Consider the following 15,210-nt stretch of genomic DNA (forward strand, 5'->3'; position numbering starts at 1 on the left):
ACTGGTGTCAGTTCACAGTGAATCCAGAGGAGGGCCACAGTTGTGGCAGAGTGAGCTGAGCAGATCCCACTGGGATCCTCAGGCCCACCACTCCCTACTCAAGCCCCGGAGACAAGAGTGACCAAGTGGCAGGGACCAAAACCTGCCTGCCCCAGTTTCCCGCGTGTAGCCTTCCTCTCGCCACTGCCCAGAGGAAAGGTGTCACGTCTACCAGAGGATGTAGAGTGAGCTGAGACCTAACACTGTGACAACTAGAGATGGAGGCAGGTAGAGCCAGGAGTGAGGCACTGTGTTCCTGGTGTGCCCAAGTAGAGTCCCTGCTTGCCAGAGCCTCAAAGGATGGGTGACAACAGAAAATGGGCCTGTAAGACAGTGGTCCAGCATCCCCAACTCCTTCCGTGTTCCTTGATGGGAGAACCAAAGTCCGGCTCCCTGACTCATCTCGGTCCCCCAACCCGCCCTGCCAAGTTTCAGAGAGAGAGATAGAGCTTGTCAGGGCACACACACACACACACACACACACACACACACACACACACACCCATGGCTGCTGCCACCCTCGGGGCTTCTGTACTGCCAGGGGAGTGGGGCTGGCCAGTCTGTCTGGAAGATCCTGCGCCTTGGCTCCTTCTAGGTCCTTTCCCAGGCTGCCGCGCCCCCTCTTCTCCCACGCACTGGGTTCCCCCACCCAAGGCAACCGGGCGCCAGCCCCACAGCCCATCATTAACCAACTCCATGTGGGGAGTCGGGGAGGGGGGAGCATTCAGCCAAGAGGAAAACATGGGCAGTTTCTGTGACCCCAGAGCTGGGGGGTGGAGGCGCCTGGGCTCAGACAGTAGCAATTAGCCCCTGACTGTGGGATCACAGGACATGATCACTACTGCGAGTGGCTGGTAGTGAGTGGAAGGATACAGAGCCCCTGGAGCCATCCCAGGAACTCTGTCCCCAAGAGAATTCCCCAAGACCTTCTCACCAGCAGAGGTCCCTGAACTGCAGGAGGTAGGAAATGGAGCTGCTAACCAGTGTGCCTGGCCAGGACAGGCACTACTATGCCTTCTTGCTGTGCCTCCCCAGGGAGGGCTGGCTGGACACTGGGACAAGGAGTAGGGCAGCCATTGTCTCTGTCTGCTCCTGGTGCCCTCTAGTGCCAGGTCACTGTGTCCCCATCCCGGGTGCGAAGGGGAGTTTGGAAGCAGATGTTGCATTGCAGCCTGAGAGCCAAGGAGCTCCTGAATTAATGGGGAATCATGCCTGGGGCATAGATGCGAGAAAGGACAAGTTCAAAGGGCTTCAGCAAGCGCCCTACCCTTATGGGTTCTTCCTGGCAGAATGATCAGGTCCAGATGACAGGTTGGCAAAGCCTTCCAAGAGGAGGGTGACCCCAGAAAGGGAGTTCCCTCCTGATCCCATTTCTTCCTTGCCAGCCTAAATGCTTCCTGCTCAAACTTCCAGAGAGTTGACATTGGAGAAAGGAGCTGGCCTGAGGGGAGGGTCCTAAAGTTTTTTTTGCAGACTCAGGGTTTCAGGGACCCTTCCCCCTCCCCAACAGTGAGTCATTCTCATTTGCATTTACCTGTTTCTCACCACCACCGGAAAAGGAAGTCCTGTCCTGTCTGCCAGTTCCTGGAGGGGAGGGAGGGAACATGCCTAGAAAGCCCTAGAAGCGAAGGATATTGGTTTCACCTGGAGTTGTACTCTGTTGGTAAGGCACTTTACTTAGCCAGCATGTGCAAAGCCCTGGGTTGGATTTCCAGTACAGTTACACACACACACACGCACACGCACACGCACACGCACACGCACATGCACACATGGATGGACTGAGTTAGAGGGGAACAGGGTTGATTTTCTTCTAAGCAGATGTCACATGTAACTAAGGTAGCGCTCACATTGTAATGAATCCCATTAGTCAGGAAGCTTAGTCAAGAGATTAAGGCAGGAGACCTGCTGCAATGAGTTTGAGGCCAGCCTAGGCTACATAGTCTTGTTTTAGGGCAGCTTAGGCTACAGTGTGCGATGTTTGTCTCGCAACAAAGTAAAACAAAAGAAAAAAAAAAAAGCAATGTTGCCTTGGCACAGAGTCTTGTCAGAGAGCCCAGCACCCTACACCCATGCACACAGACTTCTCTCTTGGGCACTAACACTCTGCTCAAGCGACTGCTGGAGATGCTGAGGAGGCAAAGTTTCAGGAAGTGAAGACCTGGAGAAGATCACCACAGCCAGGTCAGGGCATAGTGGTCCTCCCAGAAGTACCCCCTTTACACACCCACCTGCCGAGCCAGACCCAGCTTGCCTAGCCAGGACAGGAGTTCTAAAGTCAAAAGGGGCAGGAAGAGAAACTGCTCGTGTGGCCACGCCCGATGCGTGGGAACTCTTGCCATCCCCTGCAGATTACCTCTATGGCAAGCAGGGCAGGGCCTTGGGGAGCAGGTTAGTCCGCCACAACTGAAGAGCCTTTGTGTTTTCTTGCTGAGCTTGGGCTTTCTCAGGCCTGTGACGATGGGGGCGGGGCAGGGGGGCTGGTCTGATGCTTGCCTTGCTGGGTCAGCACTTCTGAGAAGCCAGGTCGCCCCAACTGCCTAGCCTGTGCTCTGCTAAGGAAACCGAGGCACCAGAACATAAGTTCCGGGGACCAGTGTCTTGGACCTTGACTGTATGGGGTGATCAGGGAAAGACTCATGGCTTGTACCCTCCGATGTAAGAACTCCTCCTGCAGACGCAGGTCTCACATCTCTGTTCCCTGTCCCCTTACTCATCCAGCTCTGCACATAGCAGCTTTCTCTGTAGGTGCTCCAGTCTGAGTTCCCCAGACTCCGTGTCTGACCCACAGTGACAGGATCCCAGAACAGGGTACCTATGAGTACTGTGACTGACATTTGTGTCATTTTCAGAGTACTGTGGGGTTTCTGAAGGACACCACCCAGAACAAAGCCCTAGAGAGACAGACTGAGCAAGACACAGGGTTAGGGTGGGAATTGCAGTAGGCCAGGGGGTTACTCTCCTGTGTCCCTGGGCAGATGACCCAATCCTTCCTGACCTGGCTACTGGGAGGTTGCCTGGTCCATTGAACTCTCTCCTGTGCTACCATGTCACAAAGCTCCAGGCCCTGGTCTGCAGGGAAAGAGGACTTTCCTATTGTTTGGGTAACCAGAGAGTGGGGCAGGTTCGCCGTGCTTGGGCCTACAATGTCGGGCAAAATGCGGTCTACACAGCTCAAGGTCAAGCATGTCCCTGCTTTCCCCATAGTAGCTAGACAACTGTGAGTGACAGGATACAGACTCCACACAAGGGCAAGAAATAGTAATGGGTACAGTTGCCCGTTATATGACATTGGGGTCCTAGTGGAAGTGCCCACAGAGAGTCAGGAACAAGAACCTCATGGTGTCCGGGGTGGGGAGGGGGCTGTACAGTGCCTACTGCCAGGTAGATGATCAGTAAACATTTGTTGATTGAAGTTCTAGAGAGGGAGACCTATGGCTTTGCAGATGATGGAGATAGTGAGGATGATGGTGCTGATGCTGATTATGGTGATGATGATAATGCCAACCATGATGGCGGTAGCCATCATAGACTGAGCGTTTATTTTGTGCTAATGCTGTCTTCTGAGTTTCCCATGTGGTCCTTCATTTCATCCTCACAACAGTTTTATAAGGCAAGCATTAGCTATTAGAAGCTCCCCTTTGCAGATGTGCACCCTCAGTGTAAACTGAGTCATAGGAAGGCTAAATCATTGGCTACTGGGTGGCACCGGGGCAGAATGCAAACTCTTCCTGGTCTTGTTGTACACCTCCATAGAGGTTGCCAGGAAGGACCGACAGAGCTTGGGAGCCACCCCTGACATTAGGAAGCTGGAGCAGAAATGAAGAGAGATGAGCATACACTGAGGCCCTGCTTCCTCGGAAAGAGAGAGAGAGAGAGAGAGAGAGAGAGAGAGAGAGAGAGAGAGAGAGAGAGAGAGAAAATGAAAATTTTAAGCCACCCAGTCTACAAGCTGATACTTAGACCTGACTTGACGTGCTTGGTCCAAGTCAGGGAGCCCCCACAGAAGCTTAAGAACCAGGTCCCTTAGGGTGCCATGTTGAAGAGGGACCGATGTCCCCTCTTTGTGGCACTCTTTACTGTCAGTACTCCAGGAAACCCACATGTCACCCACGGGCTACCTCTCAGCTCTGTTAACAGCTGGCTGTGGCAGAGGCCAAGAGTAAATGTGAACACAAGCGCTACTGAGAAGTCCTCCGTGTCCCGACCCAGCCCATCACAGGGCGGGAAAGTGCCAGAAATGCCTTTGTGTACGATGATGTTTCTCTGTGTACGATGTGTATGATGTTTCTCTCTGTACCACCATGAAGCTGCTTCTGGGAGAAGCCAGCAGAGAGACAAACAGCCCCTACCCAGCATAGACTCAGATAGGGAGGACACAGACATGCATGTGTGCATGCACATACACACACACACACACACACACAGAGGTATGCATGTACACACACACAGGCATACACACACACAGGCATACACACACACACACAGGCATGCACGCACACACACGCATGCACTCGCACACACACAGGCATACACACACACACACACACACACACACACACACGCACGCACACCTGTTTTGGCACAGGAACCTACTCAACCTCCATGGAGCATCATCAGCGTCCTCCCCTCTTGGCACTGCCTTATCCTTGAAGGGTGAAATCATTGCTTAGGAAGTAGCATGGGAATGTCAACCTGTATACCAGCCCCCTGCCACCCCACCAGCCACACACCTGCAGAGGGACAAGAGGAGATGGGGTACTGGGGTCAGTGGGCCATGTGCCCCTCCAGGCCAACCACGCCTAGCACTGAGATGGTTCCTAGTGCCCATGCCCCTTCCCCCAACTCTCACCTGTGGTCCAAGCCCTCCCAACTGGCTTTTCCAGTTCTCAGCTTTGTGTGGCGCAAGTTTCCCAATTATGCTCACATTATCACAGCTGCTGGGCAGCCTCCAGCCTGCCTGGGGAGCGGAGGCTAGAGGAGCAAGCATCAGGGAGCACCCACTTATCCTGTCAGGGAGGATGGAGGAATTAGTTGCTTGCCAGCTGACCAGTCAGCAAGAGTGCTAGACCATCTGACCCACTGACCTCTCAGGACTGCTTCTGGGTGGGGCAAGGGCTGGGCTGCTGTCAGACAGAGCCAGAAGGAAACAGAAGACCCAGGTCACCCAGCCTGCTCCTTTGACGAGACAAGGGAAATATGGCTGCCAGCGTCCCACGGGTAGGCGGAAACTCAACCCCCAGCTTGTGTCACACTTTGCTCCTCCCACCTCCTCCAGCCCCCCAGTACCTCTGCTTGGGGTGCCTGGTGCTTCCAAGGGCCAGCTGGGGAGATGTGCTTGGGAAGGCTGTGTGAACAGAGAGAAAGATGGGAGGTGTATAGAATTCTCAGTGTCAAGGGTATGGCTTGGGAAAGCCAAAACCAGATATTAGAAGGAATTCAGTAATCCCCCACCCCCACCCCACCCCTCTCTTTCTCTCTCTCTTCTTCCCTCCTTTTCCTTCCCTCCCCACTTCTTCCTTCCTTTCCCCTCCCTCCCCACATCTCTCCTTTTCTCTCTTCCTCCACACACCCCATCCATACCTCAAGTCTTACTGTGTAGTCCAGGCTGGCCTTGAACTTATCATCCTTCTGACTTTGACTCTTGAATGCTAATATTACAAGCATGACCCACCACACCTGGCTTAGCGTGCATCTCTTGAGAGCCTACTGTATACTAAGCCCCCGAGATCCCACTGTCACTGTGGTCTCTAGAGGAGTGGAATGGGGAGCAGTGTGCAGTGGGCTTTAGGGCCTTCCCAGAGCCCCTACTTCTCTGTCACACAGAAGAGGCAAGGATCCCAGGCCTCTTGGAGCCATCCTCCTGCCTCTGGGTCAGTGGAGGGCCTGCTATTATTGATGATCAGTAAGCTGGAGATGCAGGATAGGAAGTTCACAAATGCGGTCACTCATCAGTGGCAGGAGCAATGCAGTCCTGTGACAAAGATGCCACTTTGGGGACGTGACAGGCTCCCAGATGGAGAGAAGTGGAGGGCAGAGCCTGGTCTGGGGTGGTCACCCCAGACTGGTACCAAGCTCAAAGGAAAAGACTTTCTGGGTGAGGAGAGGGAACGTAAGTCTCGCCCAGCAGCCGGCTTCCTCCTAGGAATCCCCATTCTCTTGGCTGCCATGCAGTTTGCCCGGCGGTAAATATTTGCTCCACTAGAGAAAAGGAAACACGGACGCCTGCTGTGTAAGTCAGATGCTGAGCTGGGCAGGGCTTTGGGAACTCGGGAAGGGGAAGAGTTCCCTGTAGGAGTCCATAGTCCAGGATAGAAGTTGGAGGTATAAACAGCCACATCCTGAGACAGGGAGGGCAGTCCTGGGAGGAACCTGGAGGACCTGACTGGGCAGCTTCCTAACGGAAGGGCTTAAGTAGGCCTTGTGGGAGCTGAGGGGAAGGGCCCTCTTGCTGGCATCCTCAGCGCCTTCTCTGGATTCCTGCCCCACATCCCCCCATGTGCTTACCTGTATGCCATCTGGTTCCCCAGTAATGGGTAAGGTAGAGGACACTAGATTATCTGGCTCACTTGTCAGATGAGGGAACTAAGACCCAGGAAAACTAGCCAGGCACTTCTTGGAGAGTAGAGCTTTCCACCCTCATACAAAAGGACGGCACGCTAGGTGGCATAACTGCGCCACCTGCAACCCCAGCATTCTGGAGGCTGAGGCAGGAGGATGTTCAGTTCAAGATCAGACGACTATATAGATTAAAAGCCATTGTGCGGGGGTGGGGTGCGGGCATGGGAAGGCAGAGTGTGACTGTAGCTCAGTGGTGACAGGCATGAGCAAGGTCCTGGGGCTCCATCCATATCCAGAGAAAAGGGAGAAAGTGGGATGCGGGTGTGTGTTCACTAACATGGAACACTGACCCGTACCACGCACTGAAAAGCAGCATTTAGAACAATCTCTACACTATGATTCTGATTCCATTTGGTTTGGGGGAATCAAACCAAAACTAACTAACTTACTTTCTTGCTTGCTTTTCTTTCTTTCTGCTTTTCTTACTTTCTTCCTTCCTTCCTTTCTTTCTTTCTTTCTTTCTTTCCTTCTTTGTTTGTTTGTTTTGTTTGTTTTGGTTTTTGTTTGTTTGATACTTTGGGGGTCCTGGGCTTTGTTTTTGTTTGTTTGTTTTTAAATTAATGTAGAGCTAGAGAGATGGCTCATTGGGTAAAATCCTTGCCACAAAGGCATGAGAACCATATTTAGGGTCCCCAGCACCCACACGAATGCCAGATGTTAGTAGTGGCCTGCCCAGGAGACAAAGGTGGGATCCCTGGAGCAAGCTGGCTAGACAGACTAAACCCAGCTGGGTCCAACCGAGAGACCTTGCCTAAAAATATGAGACTGAGAAACTCATGCCTTCAACTCCAGCGCTGAGGGGGCTGAGGCAAGCAGATCTCTGCAAATGTGGAGCCAGTCTGCTTTACACAGCAAATTCGAAGGCAGCCAGGACTACATAGTGAGACCCCGCCGTGAATAAATAAACAAGTAAAAAGAAAGAGAATATGTTGGAACTCAATTGAGGAAGATCTTTAACATCAACATCAACCTGCGTAACACATACGCTTGCAAATATAGAGAGAGATCATAACCAGGCATGGTAGTGGTATTTGTGAAGGATGCCAGTGCGCAGGAAGCTGAGATGTTTGAGGATAATGAACTCAAGGCCATTCTGAGCTACAAGTGAATGATGTCGTTGTCTTCTCAGCATTTTTTAGAATTATCCAGAGTGGGATTTTATTATTAAATTCATTTATTTATTGTGTGTGTGTGTGCATAAGCCATTGTGGGTGTGTGGAGGTCAGAGAACAATTACAGGACTCCCCTGTGGGTTTCCGGTATCAAATTTAGGTCATCGTGCTTGGGAGCCGATGTCTTTACCCACTGAGCCATCTTAACAGCCTTTAAGTGGTTTTTATATCAAATAAGTAATTTATTTATTCAGGGGTGCGGGGTGGGGGGTGGTGAAATGAATTTCACTTGTATCTCAGGCTGTTGTTCTAGAACTTACTATGTAACCCCACAGTCCTATAGCAAACTTCCTGCTTGGCATCCCAAGTGCGGGGGTTTGAGCCACAAGCCACCAGACCCAGTGATTATTTCCATAAGAAGAATTATAAACGTAATGGCTGCCGTAAAGATCAAGGGCAGAGGACATAGGATGAGGGCTGGGGAGTAGTGCCTGGTGCTGACCACTTCCCATCATTCCCTCCGCCAGGCATTCACACGCAGGTGGTGCAGGTGAACGACTCCATGTATGGCTTCATCGGCACAGATGTGGTACTGCACTGTAGCTTTGCCAACCCGCTGCCCAGTGTGAAAATCACCCAGGTCACATGGCAGAAGGCCTCCAATGGCTCCAAGCAGAACATGGCCATCTACAACCCGACAATGGGTGTGTCCGTGCTGCCTCCCTACGAGAAACGAGTGGAGTTCCTGCGACCCTCCTTCATCGATGGCACCATCCGCCTCTCCAGTCTGGAGCTGGAGGACGAGGGCATGTACATCTGTGAATTTGCCACCTTCCCTACAGGCAACCGTGAGAGCCAGCTCAATCTCACTGTGATGGGTAAGCTGCCCTGGGTCTCTTTTTCTTGCCTGTCTCGATGGCTTGGCCATTCTTAACATGTGCCTCCATGACCACAGATACCCCTGTTGGTGCGGCATGCTCCCAGAAGTCCAGGCATAACATCTCTGACTTGACTACCCAATCCCCCAAGGATCAGGGTGGAGCCTTAGCTTTGGACAAGGGATAGGCACTGTATTTAGTTTGGGGCTTCCACCAAGGGACATGTGTTGGAGACTAGGAAGCAGGCAGGTGCTTTAGACACACACCATGGTAAAGCAGGAAGCTGAACACGCCAAGACTCTTAGAAGCCTAAAACCAGGTCTGTTTGCGCAGCAAGGAGGGTTTGCTGGCGCATGAGGAACTTCCCAGGAGAAATTCTGGGAAGGGTTTGAGCACAGCAGAGGTGGCCAGGGTGGGTACCAGCAGATAGCCAGGCCGTTTCAACTAATGCCATCGTGTCCCCCCCCCAGCCAAACCCACCAACTGGATCGAGGGCACCCGGGCGGTGCTTCGAGCCAGGAAGGGACAGGATGACAAGGTCCTGGTGGCCACCTGCACCTCAGCCAATGGGAAGCCCCCCAGTGTGGTGTCCTGGGAAACACGGCTAAAGGGCGAGGCAGAGTACCAGGAAATTCGGAACCCCAACGGCACTGTGACAGTCATCAGCCGTTACCGCTTGGTGCCCAGCAGGGAGGCCCACCGGCAGTCCTTGGCCTGCATCGTCAACTATCACCTGGATCGCTTCAGGGAGAGCCTGACGCTCAATGTGCAGTGTGAGCCAGGGCCAGGGGCCCTTTCCCATCTGTTGCCACCCGCCTTCCTCATCTGTCCCCTAATCTCTCCCCACTACTTTCTCTTCCAAGATGCTGCGATCTCCCTGTGCCCCTCCCTTGCAGTTTCCGCTGAGGTCCGTAATACCTACTTGCTCTAGGTCCTCCCATACCCTCACCATCCTCCTTCCTTAACACTCTTCCTTCTTCCCCTTCCCTGGCTCTTCCCCCGACCTCACCCTCTTCAACATCCTCCCTTGCCTCACAGATGAACCTGAGGTGACCATCGAGGGCTTTGATGGCAACTGGTATCTGCAGCGGACAGATGTGAAGCTCACGTGCAAAGCAGACGCTAACCCGCCAGCCACTGAGTACCACTGGACCACGTGAGTGCTGCGAGCCTGGCCTGTCCCCTGAAAATACCCCCACAGAGGCCCAACCACCCACCTCTGGGGAGTAGGGAGGATTAGAATCTAAGCTCGGATTTTTTCCATAGGGGTCGGTTTAAGAGACCGCCACATGCACACACATACTATGGACACACACCGCAGCATTTGAGTGCTTAGGTTTGGAACTAATAATCCTGCCAGCAGGGGCTTCTCTCAGCCCGCTTCCCTTCTCTCACTAATGAAGAGTTTTGTCATTTTCGTTTGGTGACTCAGCCTGAGTCACCCCACCCCAGTCCCCACTGCTTATTTTTATCAAGGTGTCCCCTGGGAAGCTGGTGTTCTCGAACACCCCAGTCTGTCTTTGTTCCCAGTCCTCCAGCCACCCCAGGTTCTCTGAGTGGAGGCAGCAATGGATCCCCTTGTCCCACTGTCGCATGCTTGGCTCTACAGTCTGGTTCTTGGCCTTCAGAGAGAAACCAAACACAGCCACTCTGGCCAACTTGAACATCTCAAGCGAGCATTCTTTCCACAGAGAGAGAGCTAGGTGGGACTCAGACAGGGTGTGGCGGAAGCTGAGAAAGTTGACATGAGTGACCAGAAGGCAACAGCTCAGAGTAAGTCTAGAGGTTTTTTTCTAGGAAGTAGAGAACCCTGACAGGCCCTCCCTGTTACCTTCCATTTCTTGGCACAAAACTGCTTCTGAAGATGAGGTGGGCAGGGCCTGCTTGCCCAGTCAGCCCTGTAGCTGGAATGGCTGCTGGCTTGGCTGAAGAACAGTGGACAAGAATGAAGGTCTTCCATATTGGACAAACTCTCAAAGTGGTTCCCATGTGGAAACGTCTTAAGACCTACTCAGCAATGGCTGGATCGCCAATGGGAAGGAGCTCAGCCATACCTGCCTGTACATCGGACTAGCTTCTCCAAATGCTCTTGGCCACAGTGGCCCCACTAGAGGAAATCTAGCTAGGGTCGGGACCCAGGTATCTCTGTTGTCAACCCAAGGAGACAAAGGACAAACGAGGACCCAGGAGCAGTGGAGCTCTCCTGCCGCCCACATCCCCAGCTGGCTCAGGTTTTGCTGCTTCCTAGCTGTGTGTGTGTGTGTGTGTGTGTGTGTGTCCTTGTCCTTGGATCTTGGGTTTCATCTGATAGGTGGGAGTGGTACCCACCTGCCTTGGATACATTTCAGTGGTTTGATGCTCAAACGTGAACCACCGGGCATGGTGGCCCAAGTCCTATAATCTCAGTACCACTGGAGCCCAGTCGGGGTTGCCGCAAGTTCAGAACCAACCTGGGCTACATAACTAAGCCCTGTCTCAAAACAAAAAGACACAAAAACAAAACAAACAAAAAACAAACCGCATAAGCCGGGCATGGTGGCACACGCCTTTAATCCCAGCACTTGGGAGGCAGAGGCAGGCGGATTTCTGAGTTCGAGGCCAGCCTGGTCTACAAAGTGAGTTCTAGGACAGCCAGGGTTAAACAGAGAAACCCTGTCTCAAAACAAACAAACAAACAAACAAACAAACAAACGTACATTACTGAATAATAGAAAACTGTGAGATGCAAGAGGTTATTGTTGTTACTCTCTTCCTCTACCCAAACATACTCTAATATACACACTCAGCATAAGGGCTGGCAGGTAGCACTTAAGCCAAGTGGATGCTCTGGGAGCTTCTTGGGTCTGAAGAGTCATAACCCTTCACTGTGTCTCCGAATATATCTACAGGTTGAATGGCTCTCTCCCCAAGGGTGTAGAGGCCCAGAACAGGACCCTCTTCTTCCGGGGACCTATCACCTACAGCCTGGCAGGAACCTACATCTGTGAGGCCACCAACCCTATTGGCACCCGATCGGGCCAGGTGGAGGTCAATATCACAGGTAAGAACCTTCAGCCTCCCTCAAGCACCCCAACCTCAGGTTCCCCCGCGGCTGCGCCCGCTCCGCTCATCACATCGTGATGGGAAGTCTGCTTCTTTTTCTCCCTTGCTTCTCTGGGGTCCAGGCCACAGTTCTTTCTTTGCAGTTTTCTCTTTGCTTTACGTGGGGCTCGAGAGTACAGTCCGAGTGTCGCTCATTGAGAGAGGACAGCAAATGCTGTTTTCAGCAGTGGCATTTAGGGGCTACAGCTGAAAGCTTGCACTGGGGAATCATGCCGGCTTGGTGGGGCAGGTCTGCAGGCGGAGCCCATGATCTCCCAAGTTCTGCAGCTGGAGGTGAGAAAACCCATAGGGCTGCAGGGTGAGGCTCGCCTCAAGCAGAACACAAGGCAGTGTCACAGTGGCCGGAGTGAGCACGCTCCCTGACAGCATTGGATACATACGTCTCCAGCCTGAATTGCTCTTTTCTCAGATCTTTCTGTCATTACATGACGGGGTCCGTCAGTCCGGGGAAATGAGCGCTTTTGATGTTCTGCAGGGAGACTTCCCCTGGGACATGACCTGAGCAGGCCTCAACTGTGTAATGGGGGCAGTGTGACCTGCCTTGAAGGGAGGGCTCCTGTCCAGTGACACAGAATGTAGGTCACATAACCTAGCACAACTCGGTCTGTCAGTAAGTGGCCAGGACTCTGTGATTATTGTCCTAACCTCCAGCATTAACATTGTCATTAGTGGGAGCATCAAAACAAAAGCACCAAGGACTAAATTGCCACCAAATGTCACACGGGGGAGTGTCTGTAGTATCAAACCTAAGCTCCTTTGTCAGTTGAGAAAGTGTCATAAAGACCCTCTGAAAACAGGAAGGGACATCCCACTGCTACCAAAGGAGACAGGATGTAACATGCGCAGAGTGACCTTGGGCTTCGGGAAGCTAGGTGATGGTCAGAGTTGTAGCTAGACACACGTCTGGCATTGAGCCTCTATCTCGAGTGAGATATCAACCGTGGGTATGCTCCAAACACCACAAAGCAGCTGGAGCTCTCCAGGGACTGCACTGACCTGTCCTAGGGGCTGTCTTGTCACCTAGGACTAGAGGGTGGTATGGTCACTTACAGTTTTCTTCAACTCCCTGTCCCTGACTCTGAGACTTGTTTATAGGTGCAGAGGTGCCAGGGCTGGAACCTGGTGACAGCCAAGGTGACAGACAGGCCAGATAGGGTTTGGGAGTTCCTATAGCGTGGCAGACATGCAGAAGAGAGAGCTGCCACACATTTCTTCCCTTCTGGCACAGTTTGGAGCCTCACAGGGGCCTGAGCTCTGGCTCCCAGGCTGTAGGATTGGATGAAGAAAAGCCCAGCCACCTTCTTTGAGGAGTCACCATAGTGTGTGTGACCAGTATGTCACTCAAGGGGCTATGTGGCCCCTAACAGGATCACCATCATCACCACACCATCCCACTCTGCCACCCAGGCACTCTGGGAAAATAACTGAGTGGAAATTTGGAGGAAGTAAGGAGCCCCAAAGCATCTTCTCACTGATGCTACTTCTCAGCATAAGAAGACTGACCAGAGATCCTGCTGGGGCAAGTGTGCCCAGCCTCAGAGCCACAGATAGCAGGAGAGTGGTATCCTCCCTTCTCTGAAAGCCCAGGGACAAGGGCGATGGGCATGAGGAAGGGCTGCTCCTTGGAAGCTCCGGTCCAGGAGCAGAAAGGAGGAAAAGGTAGAGGAAATTAGCCATGAAGAAGAAGCTGCCATGGGTAGCCAGTACCGGCTGTGGGACCTGTAGTCAGGTCTAGGTGGTGGTGTGTGATATTCTGTGTATAATTCCTGGAGTGTGCACAAGTCCAGGTGGTCTAAAACCACCCAGAGCTCCAGTTGGAAAAGGGTCAGTTGTACCAGGGCTCTGTTGTTGGCAAATCTAATGCCAGGAGCCAAGAGCCAAAAAAGCAAGACAGTCCTTGAGCTCCTGATAGGAGCTGTAGGTCAGTCCTGCAGGGAGCAGCTTCCAGCCTTTCTGAGGGATTCAGCCAGATGTCCTAAGCTTTCCAGTGTTCTTCATTCTCTTAAGTGGCCGACAGCCTCATCACCCTTTTCCCCCACACTAGCAAGGGCCCTCTGAGATCTCTGGGGACCACCCCCAGAGGCACAGCTGGGCCCTGAGCTCTCAGCCCCACTGGTCTAAAGGCAGTGCATGAGTGAGAAGGGTAAGTGGAAATTTAATATTTCATTCTGACCATCCTGTCAGATAACAGCCTTGCCCTGGGTCCATCTGGAGAGCGGTTGGGGTGGGGTAGGCAGGGAGAACGTGTAAGGTGAAGAGCTGGAACAGCAATGGTGGGCATAGAAGAAGGGCCTTGTGAGCCTCCCGGAGACTCTAAGTGAAGCAGCCTAGTGTGTCGGGGGCGGGGGAGAAGGGGGGGTTGACTGTGTCAGATGGCTGCATGGTGGCACCAGGACACCAGTTAAGGGCTGTCACAGAGAATGACCCCTAGTGTGAAGTAAGCCCATGCTGTGGCCATGGGGAGGAGAAAGTTGAGCGGACAGCCCAGTGGAGATTGTGGATACAGTTAACAGCATCTGGCCACTCAAAGAAGCCCATTTGCAGGGCCCTTGTGCTGAGAAGCAATTTCAGAGTCCCAGGTCAGCGGTCCCACAGCATAGTAGATAGCCGAGCCCTTCTTCCACAAGGGCTAACCTAACAGTCAGGGTGGGGAGGGATCCAGGGTACGGCCTTGACCAAATAGGAGTAGCTTCTGCCCTTCAGGGTGTTGGGAGAAAAGCAGCAGGTTGGCCTCTTGCCACTCCCAAGAGCAGGGAGGGGAAGCCACTCAAGTTCACTGTGTCGGTCCCAACTCTTACTTCTGATGATGTCTGGGCTCATCCCGTGGGCATGCCAGTCAGGCCAGTTCTTTGGACCAAGGTTGGTCGGCCTTCCCAGGGAGTGTCTCTTGCAAGTGTACGTGCCCAGACATGAGTGTGGGTGTGTTCTGGAAGCATGTTCGAGCCAGTGTGAGCAGGCAAGCCACTGTCTGCATGCTGAGTGTGCAAACAGAAGCCTGGGGCTATGCTGAGGGCAAATGGGCCGTCTCCAGGCCAGCAAATGGCAGTGTGTTTGGGAATCCGAGGATGCAACCGCATCTGTATCTCTGGGAGTTCCTCCTCCAGCTTGCAGGAGCTCTGTCAGACAACGTAGGAACTACACAGCTGCTTCAGCTACCAGAATTGGACAGCAGGGCTTCTCAGCGTATGACCCCAGGCCTTCCCACCCTCCCAGTGGCTGGCCTTACTGCATGCTGGGAAATGTAGTTCTCACAACTTCCTAGCTTGATCTGATGTAGGTCATTTCCTGCCTGCCAAAACATCCAGCATTGGTTGTGGAAGCAGGCCCAGGAATTCCCTTTGACCCTGGATCCTAGTTCCAGACTATAAACCCTAAGTCTGGTTCACTTTAGGTCCATCCAAAGCCCCCCCCGCGCCCCCCACACACACGCACTGGGCCACCCATCATAGTATCAGAAC

The 15,210-nt window shown here is 53.0% G+C and overlaps 1 protein-coding gene across 1 annotated transcript in view; it reads left to right on the forward strand.

Moving 5' to 3' along the window:
- Window positions 1-15,210, forward strand: part of Nectin1 (nectin cell adhesion molecule 1) — a 62,919-nt gene that overhangs the window by 38,359 nt on the left and 9,350 nt on the right. Inside the window, exons 2-5 of the mRNA XM_021206718.2 lie at window positions 8,300-8,650; window positions 9,121-9,423; window positions 9,689-9,806; window positions 11,539-11,690. Coding sequence (XP_021062377.1) covers window positions 8,300-8,650; window positions 9,121-9,423; window positions 9,689-9,806; window positions 11,539-11,690 — 924 coding nt within the window. The remainder of the gene's footprint in view (window positions 1-8,299; window positions 8,651-9,120; window positions 9,424-9,688; window positions 9,807-11,538; window positions 11,691-15,210) is intronic.

This window comes from Mus pahari, chromosome 10 (assembly GCF_900095145.1).
Source record: "Mus pahari chromosome 10, PAHARI_EIJ_v1.1, whole genome shotgun sequence".
Classification (NCBI taxonomy): Eukaryota; Metazoa; Chordata; class Mammalia; order Rodentia; family Muridae; genus Mus; species Mus pahari.